Source organism: Athene cunicularia (genome assembly GCF_003259725.1).
Source record: "Athene cunicularia isolate RWA chromosome 1 unlocalized genomic scaffold, athCun1 chr1_part1, whole genome shotgun sequence".
NCBI lineage: Eukaryota > Metazoa > Chordata > Aves > Strigiformes > Strigidae > Athene > Athene cunicularia.
Window position 1 is genome coordinate 87,979,427 of NW_020799091.1, and position 21,075 is coordinate 88,000,501.

At 34.3% G+C, this 21,075-nt stretch overlaps 1 protein-coding gene across 13 annotated transcripts in view; it reads right to left on the reverse strand.

The window, feature by feature from the left end:
- Window positions 1-21,075, reverse strand: part of DMD (dystrophin) — a 1,208,820-nt gene that overhangs the window by 266,870 nt on the left and 920,875 nt on the right. For all 13 annotated transcript variants that reach the window (XM_026858158.1, XM_026858211.1, XM_026858140.1 and 10 more), the window contains 2 exons: window positions 19,690-19,901; window positions 12,721-12,875 (listed from right to left, as the gene is read on the reverse strand). In XM_026858158.1, the coding sequence (XP_026713959.1) occupies window positions 12,721-12,875; window positions 19,690-19,901 (367 nt within the window). The remainder of the gene's footprint in view (window positions 1-12,720; window positions 12,876-19,689; window positions 19,902-21,075) is intronic.

Sequence of the window (21,075 nt, forward strand, 5' to 3'; positions counted from 1 at the left end):
ACAAAAGTGGATATACCTGAAATTTTGTGTGATCACATGTCATTTTGGCAGACTCATCCAAATCTAACTCTTAAATAGTGCACGATTTGCAATATTTTCTTCCTCCTCAGTAAACTCAAATAATTATCAGATGTTTACATTAAAAAGACACTTGATTTGCCTTGTGACCTACTGTTTTATATTCACCATCATGCAAGTATCCAAGGTTTGGGGAGATGCATTTCTTTTCCTTAATATATGTCTACCTGTTCTCAAATCACTTCCCTAATTTTAGTCATGGAAATGAATGCATAACTGATGCACTATTCAGTTTAACTGATTATTTCAGCTCGTGCAAAGAAATCCATGAAATATACCATAAGGTCCTTAAAGGAAACTTTAGCTCTATATTTTCTGTTATGTAACCAGAAGATACATTTAAAATGGTCTTGTATAAAGACATGTGTTAATGAACACTGAACAATGAAATTTTGAAACATCAAGGTTCTTCAATACTGTTCTTTTTGCAGAACAAAACAAGTTCACCATTTAAAATCATTCATTTCCACCCAGCTGCTGTTATTTCTGAATAGCAGGCCTAAATCTAAATAAAAGCCTGACTAAAACCTACTTGGACTCTTGTCAGCTAAAGGCTTACATTTGTGATTGTATTTGACACAATAATCATCATCATATCTTAGGACCGAAATCTGGCTGGCAGTCTTTGACTTAGATCTGTTTTATCCATTTAGCTGAAATGTTATATCCCTGCTCATCTTCCAGGAAATTTTACATTTTTAGTTTACATTTGTAGTTTTTCACTGGTAAAAGGGCATAGCAATACATTCTAATATACTAACTTGATAGCCATTTTCTTTTTAATGTCTATGTTGCTGGCAAACAGGATTTGAGAAAGAAAAAAAAAAAAGTAGTAGCACACATAGTCAAATGATCTTGCAAGAAACAACTCTTATCCATCTCATGGAAAGGAGGAAAGTCGCCAGAAATGTGAAGACATAACTACAGATATTTTTTCTAGATGAATACATTTGAATTTTTTTTGTTAATTCCAGCCTCTATTTTTACTATCTATTTATTAGCAAGAAAATAATGTAACTTTTGATTATGGTATGGTTAAAGAAATTATATTAACTTCTGGTTCTGAGAGAAGTATCAGTAGAAAGCATAAAAAGACGTCAACAAATCATTCATTTCCATAAATTTGGTCACAACATCACAGAATGATTCAGCTTGGAAGGGACCTTTGGAGGTCCTCTTGTCCAATATACCCTGCGCAAGCAGAGTCCCTAAAGCCAGTCACCAGGACCATCTACAGACAGCTTTTCAGTACCTCCAAGGACAGAGACTCCACAGCTTTCCTGGGCAGCCTGTGCCAGCACTCAGTCAACCTCACAGTAAAAGTGCTTCCTGATATTCAGAGGAAAACCCCCGTGTTTCATTCAGTTCGTGCCCATTGCCTCTGGTCCTGTTACTGGGCACCACTGGAAAGAGCCTGGCTCTGTCCTCTTTGTACCCTCCAGAGTCATGGGGGCATCCCATCAGTGCCCATGGACTTACATATGCCCAGTTTGCTCAGGCCCTTCACTTCAAGAAGGAAAAAGCCAGCAAATAAAATGGGTCATACTTCATGCTGAGTTATGTGCCGTTTACCCAGGTTCACAGAAGGCACATCCCAAACCCAGCACACTGTTAACCACCTAAGAAGAATATAGGGGACATGACAACAAATCATTAGGTGATATCCCCTGTGCTCTGTGTTATCCCAAGGAATTCCTATGGATGAAACACTTAGATACAAATGTCTTGATGCCTAAATGTTGGACAGATAGCTGGGACAAACACATCCAAGAGTACAAAAGTATACAAAACTGTTGAAAATTAAAAATCACCTTCCAATCTCATATGATCTGGTATTGAGCTCTGTTACACCATATAGCATTGCAATATGATTTCCTACAAGAATATCTGAATCACTAAATGATTCCCTATTTCATGTTTTCCTCTTTGTTCAGAGAAATCATGGCTCAGGTTTTCTAACACGGCATGTAAGAGCAGCACACCTAACTTGAGAGGGAAATGTTTGTTTTGTCAGAGATAAAGTTGTATGCATAAAGTTGACTACAGATGTGAAACCCAATTTATATCCACAACAGAAATTGCAAGAAATAACCGAGTAGCAAGGGGTGGTATTGATGTAGATCATTCAGACAGTGTCACATTATGTGGCTTGGATACTACTTTTTTTGCAGATGGTAATCATCTTCATCTTTCAGGCTCTTTTCTAGTACTAAAAAGGATTCCTAGAAATTCGATTAGAACAATTATGTTAAGAATTCACAGGAGGAAAAATTAATGTAAAACACTAAAAAACAGATACAGGTTCTCTCACAAGAATCATAAGAAAGCAAAACAGAAAAACTTTTAACTTTGTTAATCTCGAGTAAACACTGGAGATGGCTGCCTTCTGTTGTAACCGACAGATATTAAGCTCATTTATTAGGTGTGCACAGGTGGACTCCAGACAACTCGTTAACGTTCCTATTAAAAATGCAAACAAGTACATGTATAACTATTAGCAAAAAAAAAAGAGAAAATTGCAGCATTACTTGATCTCCTTCATTCCATTCTGTTCTTGCAGTGTGAGGTATGCACACAAGACTGCACATAAATTAGTCTACAAAAATCTATGCATAAATGCAGTATTAGAACAGTCTTTCTCACAAATTCCATGTTTTGTGTTAGTCATGGATGTCTAAATTTCCATACTTTACTGAGTGGTTTATATACAGTGTACAATCTCTCTTTATTTAAAAGATAAAAATACTGGAGAGAAAGTCAAGGAAATAAATATTTGTAAATCCATGTGGCATTACCAAGACACATTGTTTTTACAGGTCTTCAATATATTTATGTGCCATTATAATTTCTTATATTAATTTCTGCCATTCTTTCTTGATTATCTGTAATTCTGATCTGAAAAAAGGCCATCATCTGCTATCCAATACCTGCAGTATAGTTTGTCTCATTTACTTGAAATTGTTAAATATGCTTAATGGCAACTGTATGTTCAGTTCTGATCTCTATATGATGGTTTAATGTGCTACAGTTTATTCAGAATGACAATCTGAAGAAGAGTGGCTTATTTATTTTACTAATTTTAGTAGTCCCAAACATCAAGTAGTGACATTATTCTAGTAAATTTAATATGACTAGTTCATTTGACCCAATGCAAGCTAAGTACATTATACCTGTAGTAAACTTCTGACACCACATGAACATATTATTATGTTCAGCAATCTTTAATATTTGTGACTAGCTAAATGTTGCCCTTCCATAATCAGACAGTTCCCAAACAAATATATATATCTAAAAGGAGAAATCACCTATAAAGACTATATATACATCTATACAAATACTAAAGTGCTGTTTATATCAGAAACAGAAAGGAAACATTCTATTGGGAATGGGTACTCAACAAGACTTCTTCTTTCATGTGTAAATACCATACTACATTTCTTTAATAAGTGTATTATGGACAAAAAAAAAAAAAAAAAAAAATTTTTATTTGAAACAAAAGATGAAAACTAACAATAAAATAATATAATTGTTTTACTACCCAAAAGTTAAGCCCCTATACAAGGAGCTGTTTAGGAACTGTGGCAGGGATGCAAAGTTTTGTTACAGAAACCTCTTGAATGAAACAAAACTGAGATTAAGAACATATAATATAGTAAATGTAAACAATGTTCTACCCTGAGCATTAGAAGCTTGTCCTAGGGGAGCAGCACTAGGTGTTATTCAGTGCATTAATTAACCATTAGGAAAAGGGTGTGAAGAACAAGCTGGCAAATTTATTTAGATTACTCAAACCTGGGAAGGACTGTGAATAATTCCAGACAGAAAAAATCATCAAGAATGTGATAGCAGAAAGATTCCATATAGATGTGTCCAAAATACCAGATACTACAAGGAAGATTTAACTCAGTATACACCGCTAGGTTCTGAACTAGCTGTAGCCTTGAAAGAATTTAGTATTTAAAATCAAGACCAATAGCTTAATGAAGATGTCCATGTATACTAGCATCTGAAAGATTACTAGAATACCAAATAAATATCATGTCCATCTTTAACTTACTCTCCTGATGCCGAGTACCTTGTCCCAGTCAGCACAAAAGAGAGTATCAGACATAAAATGACTAAAGCAGTGACACGATGTGAAAACCAATTTATCCAAAGCAAAATTCAATACAAGTATTCCATGCTTCTACTTTTATTTTCCCCAACATGAAAAGAATTAACAGTGACAAGTGTCCCCAGCTCCAAGGGGTCAGCACAGTATAAAAAGGAAGGGTGTCACCAAAGGCAAATCTGAACTACAGTTCCTCAATGCCATCTTACTTGAAAAAGTCTATTCTGTTGGTGTTCCCACATTACGAAAGAGAGAGGACAGCCCTGGAAGAACTGCCTCCCATCTCTTGGAGGAGAACCAAACCATGAAGCTTACAGGTCAACTACCACAAAAATAAATCTGCCTTCTTGGAATCAGTAAAGGCTTATGGTTCAAAATAAAGCAATAGACACTATTACTAATTAATTAACATAGCTGAAGTATCTACCTCAGACATGCTCTAAGCACCAAGAACTCATGCAAAATTCCTGAACTGTTTACCATTACTGATAATAAATATCAGCATCTCTTTCAGACTTTAAAACAAAAAGATAACTAAAATCAGCACATAACTCATGTTTTAGGGTAGAGAAAATGCATTCAAGATAGACTTAAAAAAGAACCACTAAATTAGACTGCAGTCTAACTTGACATGAATTTAAAAAATAAGAAAATATAAATAATAGGAACAAAAACAAGAAAAGAAGGAAAATAAAAAAGAAAATATAAGATACTAATAAAATGCAGAAAGTGAGAGTTTGTTTTTACTATATACTGCATCAAGTGAACAAATGGAATCTCAATAATATGAAGCACATTTTAAGCACGTAAAAAGAATACTTTTTTCTTCTTTACCAACAAAAACTGGATCTGTATAAGTCATTGCCAGAAGGCACTATTGTGCTTAAGCAGATATGTATCAGATACATAACTGATTACGTATCTTGCACAAAGTAAAAATCTGCAGATATGTCAGCTAGAGTGATAATTTCAAAAGCTATTATTTCTTATCATTTGCAGGAGATAGTATTTCTTGTAGTTTGCAGGAGATGTAAAGCTTAGTAGCTGGGCAAGATCTCTGTATTTTTTAAATTTGTCAGGGAACATGGCACATTACAGTTAATTTGGAGCACTGGTCAACATGTGATTGATACTGGATGCTAAGTGACATGAACATACTGATCTTTCACTTTTCACAAATTGCTTGCTTACTTACTGTTTCCCCTTTTATGTACCTGTATCAGATTAATTTTTAAAGCTCTGTCCTCAAGATTTACCCGTTTAATCTCATCTTTCCTCAATGATTTCTCACCACTGTTATTTTAGGACATGCAAGAAAATTACGTTGCTACTTCTGTTGCTTTCCCATCTGTCCTCAGTATTGTCGTTTCCTCAAGTCTCCTCTTTGGTCATAAGAGTCATGACCATCAGCCTTTTGTGCCACTGATCTTCATCTGGAATGATAACGGCTCACTGTCATTTGTCAATTTCTTTGAGTTTATATAAAACCATCATGTGGCTGAAATTTTATTCATAGTTAAAATACAGCCACACAACAAAAGGCAAGCACCACTGTTGTCAAACTGACACATTTGGTGGTAACTTCCAAAGAGAGACTAAAAATTTAATAGGCAGAGTGAATTATACTCTCAGTTACAAGCTTGACTGACAAGCCAGTGAGGGGAAGCTTACACCTCCCACACAGCAGCTGATCAGAAGCTAAACAATCATGAAGCACCAAAGCTTGCAATAGCGAGGAAATGCTGTAAAAAAAAAAAAAAAAAAAAAAAATCCAGGAAAAAAATCCCAAGGCTATCACAAGAATAATAATGAAAACAAAAAATGACAACTAAGGTCAAATTCCTTTCTGCTGGCACTCTGCTAGCCCATCAGCTTTATTAATTTCTGTTCAGTTGCTTGTTTTAAAGGACATGAAGCCTGATAAGAAGCCTATTGAGGGGAAAGAAAAGACATTAATTTGTTGCAAGCTCTGTTTTCTACAGTTTGTTAATTTATCTGCAGACTAACAGGAAATAGATTTAAGGTTGGACTTTCAGGGCACAGGGCATTAGCTTCTGTTCTTGTTCAAACAGAGACTAAGACTAAAATTCTCTAATAACTTCAGAAATTCTCACCTTCAAGGAAAAAAATAAAGCACACTTATCTTAATCTTCTAATGGAGTAAGAAGAAAAATGGATATTTCTGTTCTTTCTCTCACAAAATTAGGCTTACTTATGTCTTCCTTAATACCTGTACCTCCCATGGGTGTAGAAGAGTGAGATTTCTCAAATGGAGTGTTTCTCTGAAATGTCCATATTAAACTCTGACTATGATTCAAGTTAGTCCATGAAACCACTCTCCCTTTAGAATTCTGTGCCATAAAATATTTAATTATTTTTCCAGTTGGATTTTACTATAACATGAGAACTGTTCTCATTTTTGTCAAAAAGGAATAAACAGTATTTAACACAGAGTAAATCCGAACAAAGCAGCAGAATTCTATTTCACTCAAGACCAAAATATAAATCAAAAGTGAGGAAAAAAATGGAAAGAGCAACTGTCTGACCGGTGAGAAATGGTCTTCTAGACATTCTACTTTCACTTTTCCTGCTTAGCTTTAATTATTGATTTGCTCTCAGTATTTGAAGCTGAAGGCCTCTTTGCAAAATGCCAGCGTTGTCCTTTTTAATTGTCTATAATGAAATAATTAAATTTAGATTACAGTTAACAATCAAAACCACTTTCATGATTTTTAAAAAACCTCAGCAAGCCACTTGTGGGACAGAAAAGTTAAAAAAAATAAAGTATTAATTTACGAACACCACCACTTTTCTCTTTGAGGTCATTTCTGTTTGTCCATGGAAGGATTTAGCAGACCTGCAGATGATCTTTTGCAATTCTGGAATTGATAAAGGTACTAGCCTACAGATATATCTATTCAAGTGGTGGGAACATTAAGTGTATTCACACTGATACAAAGAGTTTTAAGAAACATGTCCCTGTAGTCACAAGAGTCCAGAGATCCTTTTAGGCAAGTACTCTATTACTGACGTTACCCTCTCCTGAAATAACTCAAGAATTCTTTCCTTATTTTAATCCTAAAAGAGTTTCTCAAAGATCACAAGAATATGTTCACAAAGGTGGAAATGATGAATCACACCATATTTTGGGTAACACTGCTTTTTCAGCTCATCCTACAAGCATTTTGAAAGCATTGCATATCCAAGACTATGCTCTCACAAAGTAAATCACAAATAATTCAGTACCCTCAGTTGACTTCTCACCTTGGATTCACATACTATTGTCAGTACTGCACAAAAAGTACAGTCAGCTAAGTGGAGAACAAAGGTGACAACTAGAATATAAGCAGCTAAGATGACTTTCAAGATCTCCTATTTAGAGGAACCTCGTCTGGCATTTTTATTTATGTATTTTTTTATTTTTTTCCTATATGTGACTGAAATTTCATCATTCTTAGGGGCATTAGGAAGAAAAATAAAGCAGTGTTAACTGATGTCATTGCTGACAAATTTGAGATTATATTTTGTACATAAATATTTGTTTGAGAGTGTAGGCAGTTAGTAGAATGTCTTTCAAATAGGTAACCTCTATTTTATCTATCATCTTAAAACAATCCCTCTCCCCTAAATGACCTTTTTGGTGTACTTTTTAATATGGATATGTTAAGGGATGACATTTAACCAAAGAAAACATAAACCAACAATTATCTCAGATTAAACTCAGAGTATCTAAACCTTGCCAGAGTAGTGTTTGCACCCTTTTTATAGTCCTTTATTGAGAGTGCACTATTTTTTTTTTTAATAATAGTAAAAGAAAACAAAAAAAAATTTAATCCTTTATCTGAAAAAAAATCTTAGGAAACTTCGAAGATACCCATATTTTAAACACAAAAGCCTTAACATTCTTGCATCACAAGCAGCTAATAAAGAATTTTCCTTAGAGTGTGCTGATGTTACTAACTCTGCTGAAGAGTAACTTCTGAGAAGCACAGAGTGCTGTACTGACAAAGTGAGACAAATTAGTTTTGTGAAAATTAAAGGGTTCTTGTACTCTCTTGTCTTGACTTTCCAGGAGAGTTCTGGATTAAATGTTTTTTTGAAAACTTTGTTTCTCCTCCTATTCAAAATTCAACAGAGATACATCAGTTCTTCAGAAAAACATGATGACGTATAAAAGTATTTGCTCCATAATATAATCTTGGGTGTGAGACCTGAGACTGCAGAGACTCACTTTCATTCAATATAAATAGTTCTACGAACTAAGTACTTAAGTCCTTGCAGAACTGAAACATGTGACAACATGTTACAGCATGTGACAAACACATATACTGAAATTTTTTTTTAAATAATAGAGGCAACAAAAATAGACATGTGTTATCAACATCTCTCAGAAAATAAAGTAACTATCATACAATTATAATGTTTTCCAGCAGTCTTTGCAAATTTTAAATTGATACCTATTGTTCAAATGGTGTAAATAACAAGATTCAGTATGACATATTGGTTGTAAAAGAGCAGTCACTCTACATATCTACCTTCTTGAGTCTGGCAAAATTATTTCAAAAACCAATAAATACATCACCACAACATAATGATAAAAATAAAAATTATCATACTACAGTTTCTTTGGGGGAAAAAAAAAAAAAGTTGGAAAATGACATTTGACCATTGCCATCTTCATCTGAAGTTTTACATTTGCAATGATTTCTTGCTCACACCCAAACAAATGCAGCTCTACAGCCAGGACAACAATTGCAGGCACAGATGTGTAAACAAGCTTCCTATAGAAACAAGGTTCCCATGGCCACTTACATTTTTAATTTAGCTGTTTCACTGTGCTCAAAAAAAGTGTGCCTGCACAAAGAAATATAATAGCTGCTCATATGCATGGAATTATACCAATTTTAGGAATGCAAACCAACCTTCAAAGCAACAGAAGAATGGAAAGGACAAGGCTGAGTTTGCTTGGAGAACCTAGAAGATGGGAATGTTCTTTAAAGTAAAACATATTGTAAATTCTTTCCTTCTCAGCTTCAGTAGTTCAAGCCTAAATAAGCAAATAAGCTTTTCAGAGATGGCTCCCAGAAAGGTCTATCTACCAAAACCAACTATGAATCTTCAGTATAACTTAACACACTTCATACTCCTGGATGTTGCAGATATGTAAATGCAGTTTTTCTCACCCAGAATGCAAATTAACTGTAATGCAGATGTGATTACTTCCACAAGTGCAATAAAGCAAAGTAGCTTTAGGACATGTACAGTATATTAAGAAAACCTGTCTCCATCAGATTGGTCAAGCTCGTTCTGGCAGGCAATAAAATCATACTTACAAACATTATGTACAGATAAAGTTTACATTCTAACAATTGTATTTTGTCCCATTTTGGCTGGGACTGAGTTAATTTTTCTTCTTAGTAGCTAGAATAGTGCTGTGTTTTGGATTCAGTATGGAATTTGGTATGAGAAGAATGTTGATAGCACACTGATGTTGTCAGTTGTTGCAACGAGATCAAGGTGTCTCCAACTCCCCATATCCTGCCCATGTGCAGGTGTACAAGAAGCTGGGAGGGAGCAGAGCCAGAGCAACAGACCCAGATTGGCCAATAGAATAATCCATATCATGTAACGTCACGCTCAGTATATGAAGGCCGGGAAGGAGGGAGTTCTCTCTCTCTTCTGGGTTTGCAATTGCAGGATCTTCATATTTTGGGATTGCTAGCCTGGGCTGGGTATCAGTTGGCAGGTGGTGAGCAATCACATTGTGCATTATCTGTTTGTACTTTCTATTATTGTTATTGTTTTATCTTATTTCAATCATTAAACTGTTTTTATCTCAACTATGAATCTCCCTTTAGTCCTCTAATTCACTGCCCCATTTCCCAGGTTGGGGAGGGTGAGCAAGTGGCTGTGTGATGTTTGGCTGCCAGTCAGGTTTAGACTATGACATATTTTTATAACAAGCAATCCCTAACAAGAAAAGGTTTGCTGAGCAAAGACCAAAACTTTTTCACACTTATACTTAGTGCTATATTATGCATTTACATAGGGAACAGATATGCATCACACATTGTACTGTTTATGTTCTTAGTTTGTCTGGCCAAATTGCATTTCACACTGCCCAGCTGACATGCAAACTCAAGGTGTTTGCACAGCTGGCTGCATTAGAGAATTAACACCATTCTTACATAAATATGGAAGTTGGTATCTCAGACCTTTCAAATACATTGTCTAGAATCTCAACTCTTTGCCGCTCTCTCTCCAGCTCCCTACAATTTAAACTAGTAACAACAGCGAAGTCTAATAATGATATATTGATTCTTCACTGTCCATACCCCGCAATGGGGAAAAAAATATGTTACTTTTTACGTTTTGGCTGATGTGTGTGTCCTGTATCTTGTCTCAGGAGCCCAAAAAAGCATCCTGAGAAGTGAAAGCTCTTAATACCTACCATGAAACCCGAGTCCCTTTAAACTTGAGCATAGGAACTGATTGGCAATGCCAATTATTTGAATATGTCTGTTAGGCAGTGATGGGTTGGAGTCCTAACCAATTCTCATAGTACGTTATCTAATTACTGTCGCAATATACGTTCCACTTAAGCAAGATCTAAGTCCCTTTTTAGCTTAATATTTAAGTTAGTAAAATTTAAACACATTTGGTGGATTCCTAGGAAAGGAACAAATTTAAGCAAGTGTTTATGTTTTATATGAGAATTCACATGAAATATGAGTGCCCACAAAAGGAGGAAATAATGTAATACTACCATAACAAACATTTTTAGATATAGTAAATTTCTAATAGTTGCTTCCTTCATTGTATCTTTTCATCTTGAGAACACTTTAGTTCATCTATTAGATTTATTTTTCTAAATGCAAGCAATAAAGATCACTTTCTCTTTAATCACCTTAGCTTAAATATTATAGTTATTTCTTGGAAAGACAACACTTCTAAAGAGAAGAGGAAGAGACCTGTTTACAAGTCACTGGCTTTTGCCCATATTATCACTTCATGTGCTTTTTAGTGTATCTTTGCATTATCAGCAACAAAAATAAAAATTAAAAAGTGGTGAGTGACAAAAGTGAAGCAACCATCAAGCGCTCAGCAACTTGGCTGTTAAAGGAGTTAGAATGTTATTCATTATAGTTCAATGTTATAAAACAGAACAGTAAGGCAAAGGGTAAACACACAGCAACCAGCTGCAAATCTACTTAAGGAAAACAAAACACAAGCTGGCAGATGTTGCCTTAATGACTGAATTACTTGCTTTGGCTGAACTATTACTAAAAGGCAAAGTGGAATTTTACTGCTGCTTGCCTGTCTGTTGTTTTAGCAATCTGGTTCATGGAAAAGGTTTCACATTTTTTACACCGACACACAATTCTGATATTAATGACAGGTTCAAACCATTGCAAAACAGTGTAGGCCACTTAATTTTTCTATTCACAAAATATTTAGGCCATTTACATTAAGGATATAGGGAGAAGAAACCAAACCCAAAATTATTATGTGGCTTTCTTTTAGCATTTCTTCTCTCATTTGAACAGGATCTTAACATCAGTGGCAAGTGTGTTATACAAAAAATGCTGTTAAAGTGCCTCATTCGCATGAATATCACCTTCATTAAAAAAAAAAAAAATTAAACAAGTGGGAATAAATTTCTGTAGTCATCAGTGATTTAAGTAACTGCCATTATGCAAGAGGATGTCCTGAATTTATTGTATATTTAACTAAACTGACTTTTCTGGCCTTGTTCATAGACTTAATTAAAAACATGTTAAGATCTAATTCAGTTCTAGTTTCAGTTATAAGCTGTAAAACTTAATTCAAGATACTGATTAAAGCAACTTTGATTTAATTTTTTACGTATCTTATCTAATGTGCAATAATTTAAAACTCTTTTACTACTATATAGTAATTTTTATGCTGCAATATATTCTGATTTTATAGATTGCGTATTGGATGATTCACAATTTGGTGACAAGCTGCAAAAATTGCTTTTAGTAAGGAATTCATATCTAAACCAAACACTGCAAGACTGAAATATAATCAAGAATGTGATCAAGGATCTAATAAAAAACTTTCTTGACTAGAGATTTGATTCAAAGGTGCAGGATAACATTTCTGCTTTGAACCTGCTTCAATAGGATGTGTCTGTCATTGTCAGATTCAGTTTATGAGTCAAAATCACCATCGTGATTTTGATGTGGAGATAGTACATAGAAATATGAAAAACTTCATTTAAAATATTTAAAATATATAACCTATCAACTAAAGTTAGCTGGAAATTGGTTACAGCAGAGGAAAACTGACAGAAGGCAAAATTTTATTTGAGATAATTAAATGGCATTCCAAAGACATATTTCCAAAACATATGACAGACGAGTCATCATTCTTCCCTTTCTCACTATAATCATGTCATTTTCAAAAATTACATCTTCTATAATCCCCAACCAAAGCTGGACAATGAATGTTAATTTAATTTTAACAAATGCATTTTAACAAATCTAGTCGCAGAATTCATATCCTACCTCTTATTAATGGCAGCCCAGGTCGCATTAATGTTATCAGTCATCAGTTCTACTTTTCTGGTGTCATCTGCTGAATAATCACGGAGCAGCTTAAGTGCCATGTCATTTGCCACATCTACATTTATTTGCCATTGTCGTATTTCTTTTGAAAATTGCTGAAGTAAAAAGAGAAAGAAAAAAGAACAAACCTCAGATCACCATAAAATTATCACATATATTGTATGATTATTACAGAAGGAGATGAACAACTTATATCATCAATATGGAAAAAAAAAAGGACTTCCTCAGATTTACCGGTAACTAAGGTCAGAGTCATTCTAAGTCTTTCTAAATGTTTACATTCTTCTAGTCATAAGACCATAGGACTACTTCTAATCTCTGAGAAGACCAAATCCTAAATGCCAAATAAAAAATGACAGCTCAATTGATAAACACTGATCAGAATGTTGATTATTATTTTCTGAGACACAAATGGATGGATTATGCACTATGCAAACTCTCAGTATTTGTGATGTTGAATTATACTGAGATGGAAAATAGAGCGAAATAATATGTTCTGTCTAATTTTCTTTTCTATACTGTAAAATAATACTGAGATTTGGACAATTAATACTTGTGCTTTTTTAAATTTACCTTATTGTAGCGAATTGTTTATGTAATTAGTGCCATCTGCTGGAACAGCAAAATACTACTGGTAAATTTATCAATAACTTTATGTTAATTCATAGAAATCTTTTTAAATCTTGGTCATTCTTTTTTTTTCCCCCGTTTCCCCTCCTTTTTCTCCTCTCCTCTTCACTCTCCTCTCCACCGGGGCCAACTGCCTCACTACAGAAACAAGTCAGGAAATCCTGAACACTCATTCTGCCAGCAACTAGCTCCCATGCATCTTTCCTGTTAGATTCTTTCTCAGAGTAAATTTCCATATAAATGCACTGAATTGGCATATTTAATTATGTTACATTATGTGTAACAACAAAATGAAACAACAAAGATTATCGATGGTCTACTTGTACTTTTGTACCAGGCAAAGGCTACAACTAGCCAATCAAAGGGACAATGAAAATAGGAAAAAAGTTTGTATTTGTGAATAGAAACAGTAAATTGCATGTAAATATTAGAAGCTATCTACAAAAAACAAACAGTAAGATCTGTCTTTATTGTTGTGCTTAAATACACAAATCAGGAAATGTCTGTTAAGAAAAAAATAGGGTTTTTCCCTCTCATTCTCCCAAAGCAGTATTCCTTTTTAAACCTTGTTTTGACTCAGATAAGAAACTTTCACACACCTGAACTTTAATATGTTATCCCTGATTAATGAGTCTAAATACTAAGTAAAAATAAATAGATTTCGTATATTTTTTGCACTTATGTTTTCATCTCAGAAAGTCTATAAATTGATCTTGGTTAAGATTGGGATTGAAACATATCCAGTCTTTGAATATGAGTTCACATGGAGTTGTTGGGGGTTTTGGTTTTTCCCTCAAATTCTTACTTCATAAAAAGCTATTTCAGCATCTGTAGGTCCTCTCTGTAATTGAAAACTGAAAACATGTATTTCCTCTCTTTCCTGTGTTATTTCTTCATAAGAGGGCAGATCACCCAATTATTGTGCAGCAGATAATCTCAGGTACTAAAATAGCAACCTGATTATCTGTTTTGAACAAGGGATCCTATTTCTACCAGTCAAACATTAGGAGGTGGCTACTAACCCCCACTCCCAAAAAAACAGATGAACATGCTATGGTTAAACTCACTTAAACTGAAGCTGCCTAAACAATTCCTTAAACTCATTCCTCTGTGTTAAGGATGTAGATGTAGTTAGGAAAGGTGATGATTTTGTGAAAAACTACTACTATTCCTTTAGAGAAGATATAGGTAGCTGGTTGTTTTGGAAATAGTCTGCCAATTGGGCTCCCTTCCTGCCAGGATTATATACAATAAATATATAAATGTTAATATTTTAAAAATATAAAAAAATACATAAAAGAATTTTCTACAGTAATTATAATTTCAGATTTGGAGATATTTTATAGCAAGTATCTATTCTACATTTAGGTCTATCCATCTTTATTATACTCTACCTTTCTCTTTGTTTAAAATGATGCATGCACACAGTTACTTTTTTCCAGCCAGAGAATCACAGCAGACTGTTCACTGAATTGCATAGAAAAGTTACCATAACATTTTGTCTGCATTGTAAATTAATGGCACGTAAACCTTACTTTGAAAATAAGTTCTTTTTGCTCAGTCCTATGTGAATATAAATGACCTTATAAAACCTTTCAAACTCAGTTTTATAATAAAAATATGGAAGGATCCATTTTAAGATTATTTCCAAAAGTGTTGTTCTGACCATTAACTTTACCATTAATCCATTAACTTCCTGACATTACAACCTAGATCATCACTCAGGAAAGAAATAATGAATAGAGAGCTTTGCCGACAGAAACAATTTGTATTTTCGACTTTACTGAAATTGGTATGTAATTTTTCAACAATGTTGTGGTGTACATGCTTTGCTTCAGCTCTGCTCTATGTGCAGACACTGAGAACAAACTGTTGTGCTAAATGTTTTAACTGTGTCCAATAGATGACTATAACAAATATTTTAGAATGAAATTATTGGCATTATTTTTTTTTCTCTTTTCCCTTTTATATTTTTAGGTCTCATTTATCTTTTAGCTACTTAAGAATACATTTTTTTATTTTTTTTCCCTTAAGGAAAATGCTTCATTACCTTAATTTCATTTTGACATTTTTAAAGCATTCTATTTGTTTTGTTTGTGTCATCACTGGAATTTGCTGAGTTTATTAAAAGGCTTAAAGAATTAAGGCTGTGCATTTATCATATTACTTAGGTATAAATTGTTCTTTAATTTTTAATTAGCAGACACTAGTTGATGTTATTAGGAAGAAAATCTGTGTAATTAAGGATTCTTGATTAAAAACATGTATGGAAATTAGAGCTGGGCTTTCTTCTACCCCAGGACTGCCCAGTGGGACAAAATAAATGACAAATAAAGTTCAAATATAGAAAAATGTACGTACCGCATCATTCAGTTCTGAGCGTGTAAATTCCCACACTGAGCAGGTGTATATACCACAAATCTAGAAAATAAAGCTGGTTTTCTGTCCTTTTTCTGTATACCTATATCATGCTTTATTCATATACTTAAAGAATTATTTATTTTTAATGAAGGAATTCTATTTCAGCATCTCCATCATAGTCAATAACATTAACCTAATTGTTAATTTTTTTAATTAAAATCAAAGCATTATGCTGTCAGCTGTGGAATAATAAAAATCCACGAAGTGCTGAGACTGTGCTTCATCCTATGCTGACACAGAGGGAGTGGCAAAAGACTATTTAGTATGTTACCCTCCCTTCAAGAAGATGACAAAAGCAAGCAAGATAGCCTCAGTCTTATCTACAAATCCAGGGCATAAATTTCACCCCCAAGGCTATGCGAGTGGAAGTTTGCCTGGCCTCTTGAGTCCCAACACAGCAGGGGATGTAATCAGGCTGCTATTTAATTTCCTATTTAGATGAACAAGAAACAGGTGGTTAATGAAGGAAAGGAAGGAAACCTTGTCTCCATCCTTCTTCCTCTTCCTTTAGGTTATCCCACCTAAACTGGTACAGAGGGAGGAGAGATGTCTTATTAGCTGTTGCCAATAGAAGGAGCCAAGGAGTGAACAGGCAATCCTAGCAGGTTTATTCCTTTTAACATAAGCTCAGGAGTGTATTAAGAAGAGACTAGTTTTACAGTAGCTGATGTTCAGATGACTTGGGGATGGAAAGGAGCTGAAGTGTGACTGTGTACTATTTATACACCTATAACCTTCAGCCTGCTGAGTTAACCATCTGCAGTCATCACTTCATAAAAAAATAACAAACAGGGCTTTAATGGGTAAAGAGTCCCATTGGCCAGAATCCCATATGCTGATTCTCCATACCTAACCCCAGACTTTAGAATTGAGTTCTCAAATATCAAACTAAAAAAACAGAATGAAAAGATAATTTAATCCTCAGCAAATTAGCTCTGAATTTATTTCTGATTCTTTTCTTTTAAACGTCAGAAAAAAAATGTGACAAATTCTATTAAAAACATCATTGACCAAATACAAGCCAGTTACTAATCTTTGTTTTATGGTGGCATTGTAAAAAAAAAAAAAAAAAAAAAAAAAAAAAAAAAAAAAAAAAGACTTGTATTGCTGAGCTTACTTACCATTTACTCATGTGTAAGGATGCACTAAGAGAAAAACTTTAATACAACCATTGATTTAAAGTTCAGTTAGAGCAGAGGGGAACTTTTGCATTGGCTCAGCTGTCTTTAGGCAGACCTATAACGTTTAACAAACAAATCAAAAGAACACTTGGTGACTACTTTCTCACACCAAGCTCTGCTGAGATACAAAGCTGACAAAATGAATATGTCTGAAGAATTTATTTAAGATTCATACTAACCTCTCTCTTTCCCTTAACATAAATGAATGGAAATGGCAGCTTTATTTTCATCAGGCTAACAGCAAGCCAAAAGACAGCATACTTACTCTACATATTCAGGGGACAACATCAAAATATATGAGCTTGGCACAGAATCCTGGAAAGCATTTATATGAGGACTTGATGTATTCCTCGGTCCTTTGGTTTAGATAATACTATAGAGAAGAAATATAAAGCTGCTAAACTCAAAAAATATTTCCACTTTCCTTAGAATTCATGACCCCTTATCTCAGGCATGAACACAACAGCTGATGCTGTCACATCTGAAAAGCTTTCATGAGGGATTTGACACAATAGGAATTACTGGCAGACAAAGATAATTCCTCTAGGAAGGCTGGCACAAAAGAAAGAGAAAATAAAAAAGAAGGAAAAAACAAAAGAACTACCACCCTTATTCTCTAAAGATTAATTTCTTCCAGACTTGGGGGAGAAAGGCTAGGAAAAAACCAATGAAATTAAAGGAAACAACCATGGAACAGTAGAGCTTGTTGATGAGCGCAGGAAATTAAGATGGACAAGCTGTGACACTGTAATTATAATTATAGACTAAAGTCTGTAACTTGCCACATGTCACATTAAAACCAGACTGGGATGGGAATGGCTGAAGATACAGATAGCCCAAGTGCTTCATCTCTTTTAAAAGAGTGAAAAGAATCTCAGATATCCTTTCAAAAACTCTTTATACAGAGACACATTCTATGAAGAGGTATACTAGTATACTTTATCTATAACTTGGGGGATGGAGAAGAAGGGCATATTCTTAGTTCTCTACTTGGAGAATGTTCATCCAAAACCCCCAGAAGTTTTTCAAAAAGCATACACTCTTAGATGAACCTCATCTAAACCTCATATATTCTTGTTTAAAAGTGGATGTAAAATCAATTTCTAAAACTATTATTTGAAATTATTTTCCTATTTAAGTAATTTGTGTTTGAGACATTAAGACTTCAACACAATGACATAAAACTGTGTTTGCACAGAACTGTTTTTTTGTTAACTGAGTCTTTGCAGACCTGGGACACTGACTTTGCTGAAGCTTTTTTCTTTTTTTTTTTTTTAAAACCAAACACTGTGCAGAAGCCAGAACTCCATCTCTGCAGAAAGACAGTGACAAATGGGAGTCATCTACACTGAATGACAGTAGTATACTTAATCTGTAACTCTTTACAATACATTAGTGAGTGATTGCCCTTGTTTACCATAATCCATCCTCCCCAAGCAATGACCCTCATGGTATAATCTTAAATGAGAAAATTTACCCACCTCTCAGCCCTAAAACAATGTGCCGAGGAAAGTTTTTATGCTTCTTACAGGCAAGCAAAAAAGAAAAAAACAAGCAAAAACCTCAGGAGATTTTGCATCTACTTCTAAATATCAGAAAGACAATAACTAGTGATGGAGATAGCTGAAGACCAATCATGAAGTTATACACATACTCTCTCTGGCAGCAAAGCCAGTTGATGAGGACCTCACCCCAGCACACTCCACAGCAGTTCATCACCATTCAGCTGTGCAAATAAGACTGTTCTAAATCTTTAACCAAAGAGCTGAGTGGTAGGAATTAAAAAAAAAAATTAAAATCTGGTAGGCAGGAGAGGAGGACATATCAGAAAATATTTGTGTAACTATTCTCCCAAATAACTAAAATGTACCATTCCATTATCGAGGAGGCAGGACTCACTTTAAGAGGTTGACTAATTGGTTTGTTTCAGTGCTGGTTTTCTCCAACCAGAAAATAAGATATTATTCATCTGAAACAGCTATTCTCAAAATTTATTCGTGAAGAATGTCACCAAAGTATGACCATTTCCATAACAACAAACTTAAAAACTGATGCAACAGCTATGGCATATTTGCATTGCTACTTGAGATATAGCTCAGCTACAGAAGTTAACTGAGGTGCACATTTGAGCACCTAGAATGTGACAATATGTGAGAGAAAATTACAAGAGCAGCCATTTCAGGGTTTTTGCAGTTAATACCCCTGCCAGGGTTGAACCCAGTGAGATTATCCTGTGGCAAATCTAAAATGCTTGATTTTCAAAATACCTCCATATAGTTTGTTATGGTTTGAGTTTCTTTTTTTTTTTTTTTCCCTTTTCTAAACTACTTTCAGACAACCTATACAACTTCATTATCAGTGCAGACAGACATACCTATACTATAGGATTTCCTAGTCTGCTGTACCAGTGCAGCTGAGGCTGTTGAATAGATGAGAAATACTCGTGTGAAAAGGTAGGTATTCTTCCCACAGGATCAGCCACTTATGACTGATAAGTTAAAACCAATTTAATTCAAGGATTATGTGACACACATTTTAGACTTTGTAAGTTAATTTCTATTTTTTTTTGGAAAATAGGAATAAAAAAGTAGTTCTCAATGTGCACTGTCCAATACAGGACATTCTCTTTAACAATCTATTTAACTTTAGCAGAAATATTTTAATTCTCAGTAGTGACCTTAAGTTCTGTGTTCTGCTTTTTCAGGGCTTCCACAGTGTAGGAAATTTCTTTCCATGATTCAAGTTTAGCTTTTGCTTGTTCAAGAACCTGCTCAGCTTCTTGTTTAGCTTCTAGCCACTGTGTTGAATCCTTTAACATCTCATGAAGCTGCTGTCTCCGGCTTTGGAGGTATCCATGCACTTCATCCCACTGGCTTTGTATCTTTTCAACTGGTGAAACACAAAAGAAAAACAAAAGCTATCACTTAAAAGCTTTTTTTTTTTTTTTTTTTTTTTTTTTTTTTTTTTTTTTTTTTTTTTTTTAAAGGGAGTAAAAAATTTAACACTTAATGTTAAAACTTTAAAAAGTAACATTTAAATCTTTCTAGAACTGACCGTATTGGAGTGCTCTTATACTTTTAAGCTGCAATTACACTAAGTTTAGTTTAACAAAGAAGAACAGATAAACTGTTCTGGGTCACACAGTATGACACTATGGTACACAGCATGTGTTTTAATGCATAAGCAGCCAGAAATGCCAGGTTCATGCCTCAAAAAGCATTATGAAACAGGATCACATTTGAGAAAAAGCATTGGCAATAATCATTCATTTTTACCAAACCAACACAAGGGTTAATATTTTCTAAAGAACAAGTTCTTTAGGGACTTCAGTAATATTAGTTAAAGACTTATTGCAAGATATAATTAATGGCTATATTTTTTTCATTAAGGCAAATGCTAACAAACTGTGAAGTCTAAAAAACTTTCTCATATGTCCCTGTTAATTATAAATAATGATTAGCTTTATCCAGTATTTAAAAGAAATGTGATTTGTGGGAACTTAATAATCACTAAAATCACTGATAATAAGCATTGGCTAGCATCCAGCATCAGACTCATCCATAGTAGCATAAAAACATCAGGAGAGCTAGTCATCCAAGCAACTAAAGTTTGGCCAAAAAAGCCGAGAAACAAACCAACCAAACAAAACTCCACAAACAGTAAAATCTATGCACTGTATGAAGAAATAAGCTTTTTTATTTAATTTTTTTTTTTTTTAATTCACTGAGGTTAGTCAGCAGTAACTACATTCTCAATATTTTCTTGAAGACTGCCTCACTACACTAAAAATTCACAGGCCTTTTAGTGAGGGGAACAGAGATTCCTAGTGCACTCAGAAAGCAATTGAAATTATCATTGTAATGATAACTACATGCAGAGTAATTCCAACACTGCATCTCTCACTGCAGGGTTGATTCCAGAATGGTTGCAGGCCTAAGACTAGAGTGATGAGAAATGTTTCAGCAGGGAAAGGAGACTTCTACCTATTAGTGAAATTCCTTCTTCCAGAAGGGATAAAGATCTTTCAGTGGATTCAGTTGAAGTTTAGAGAAAGAGAAGAAAA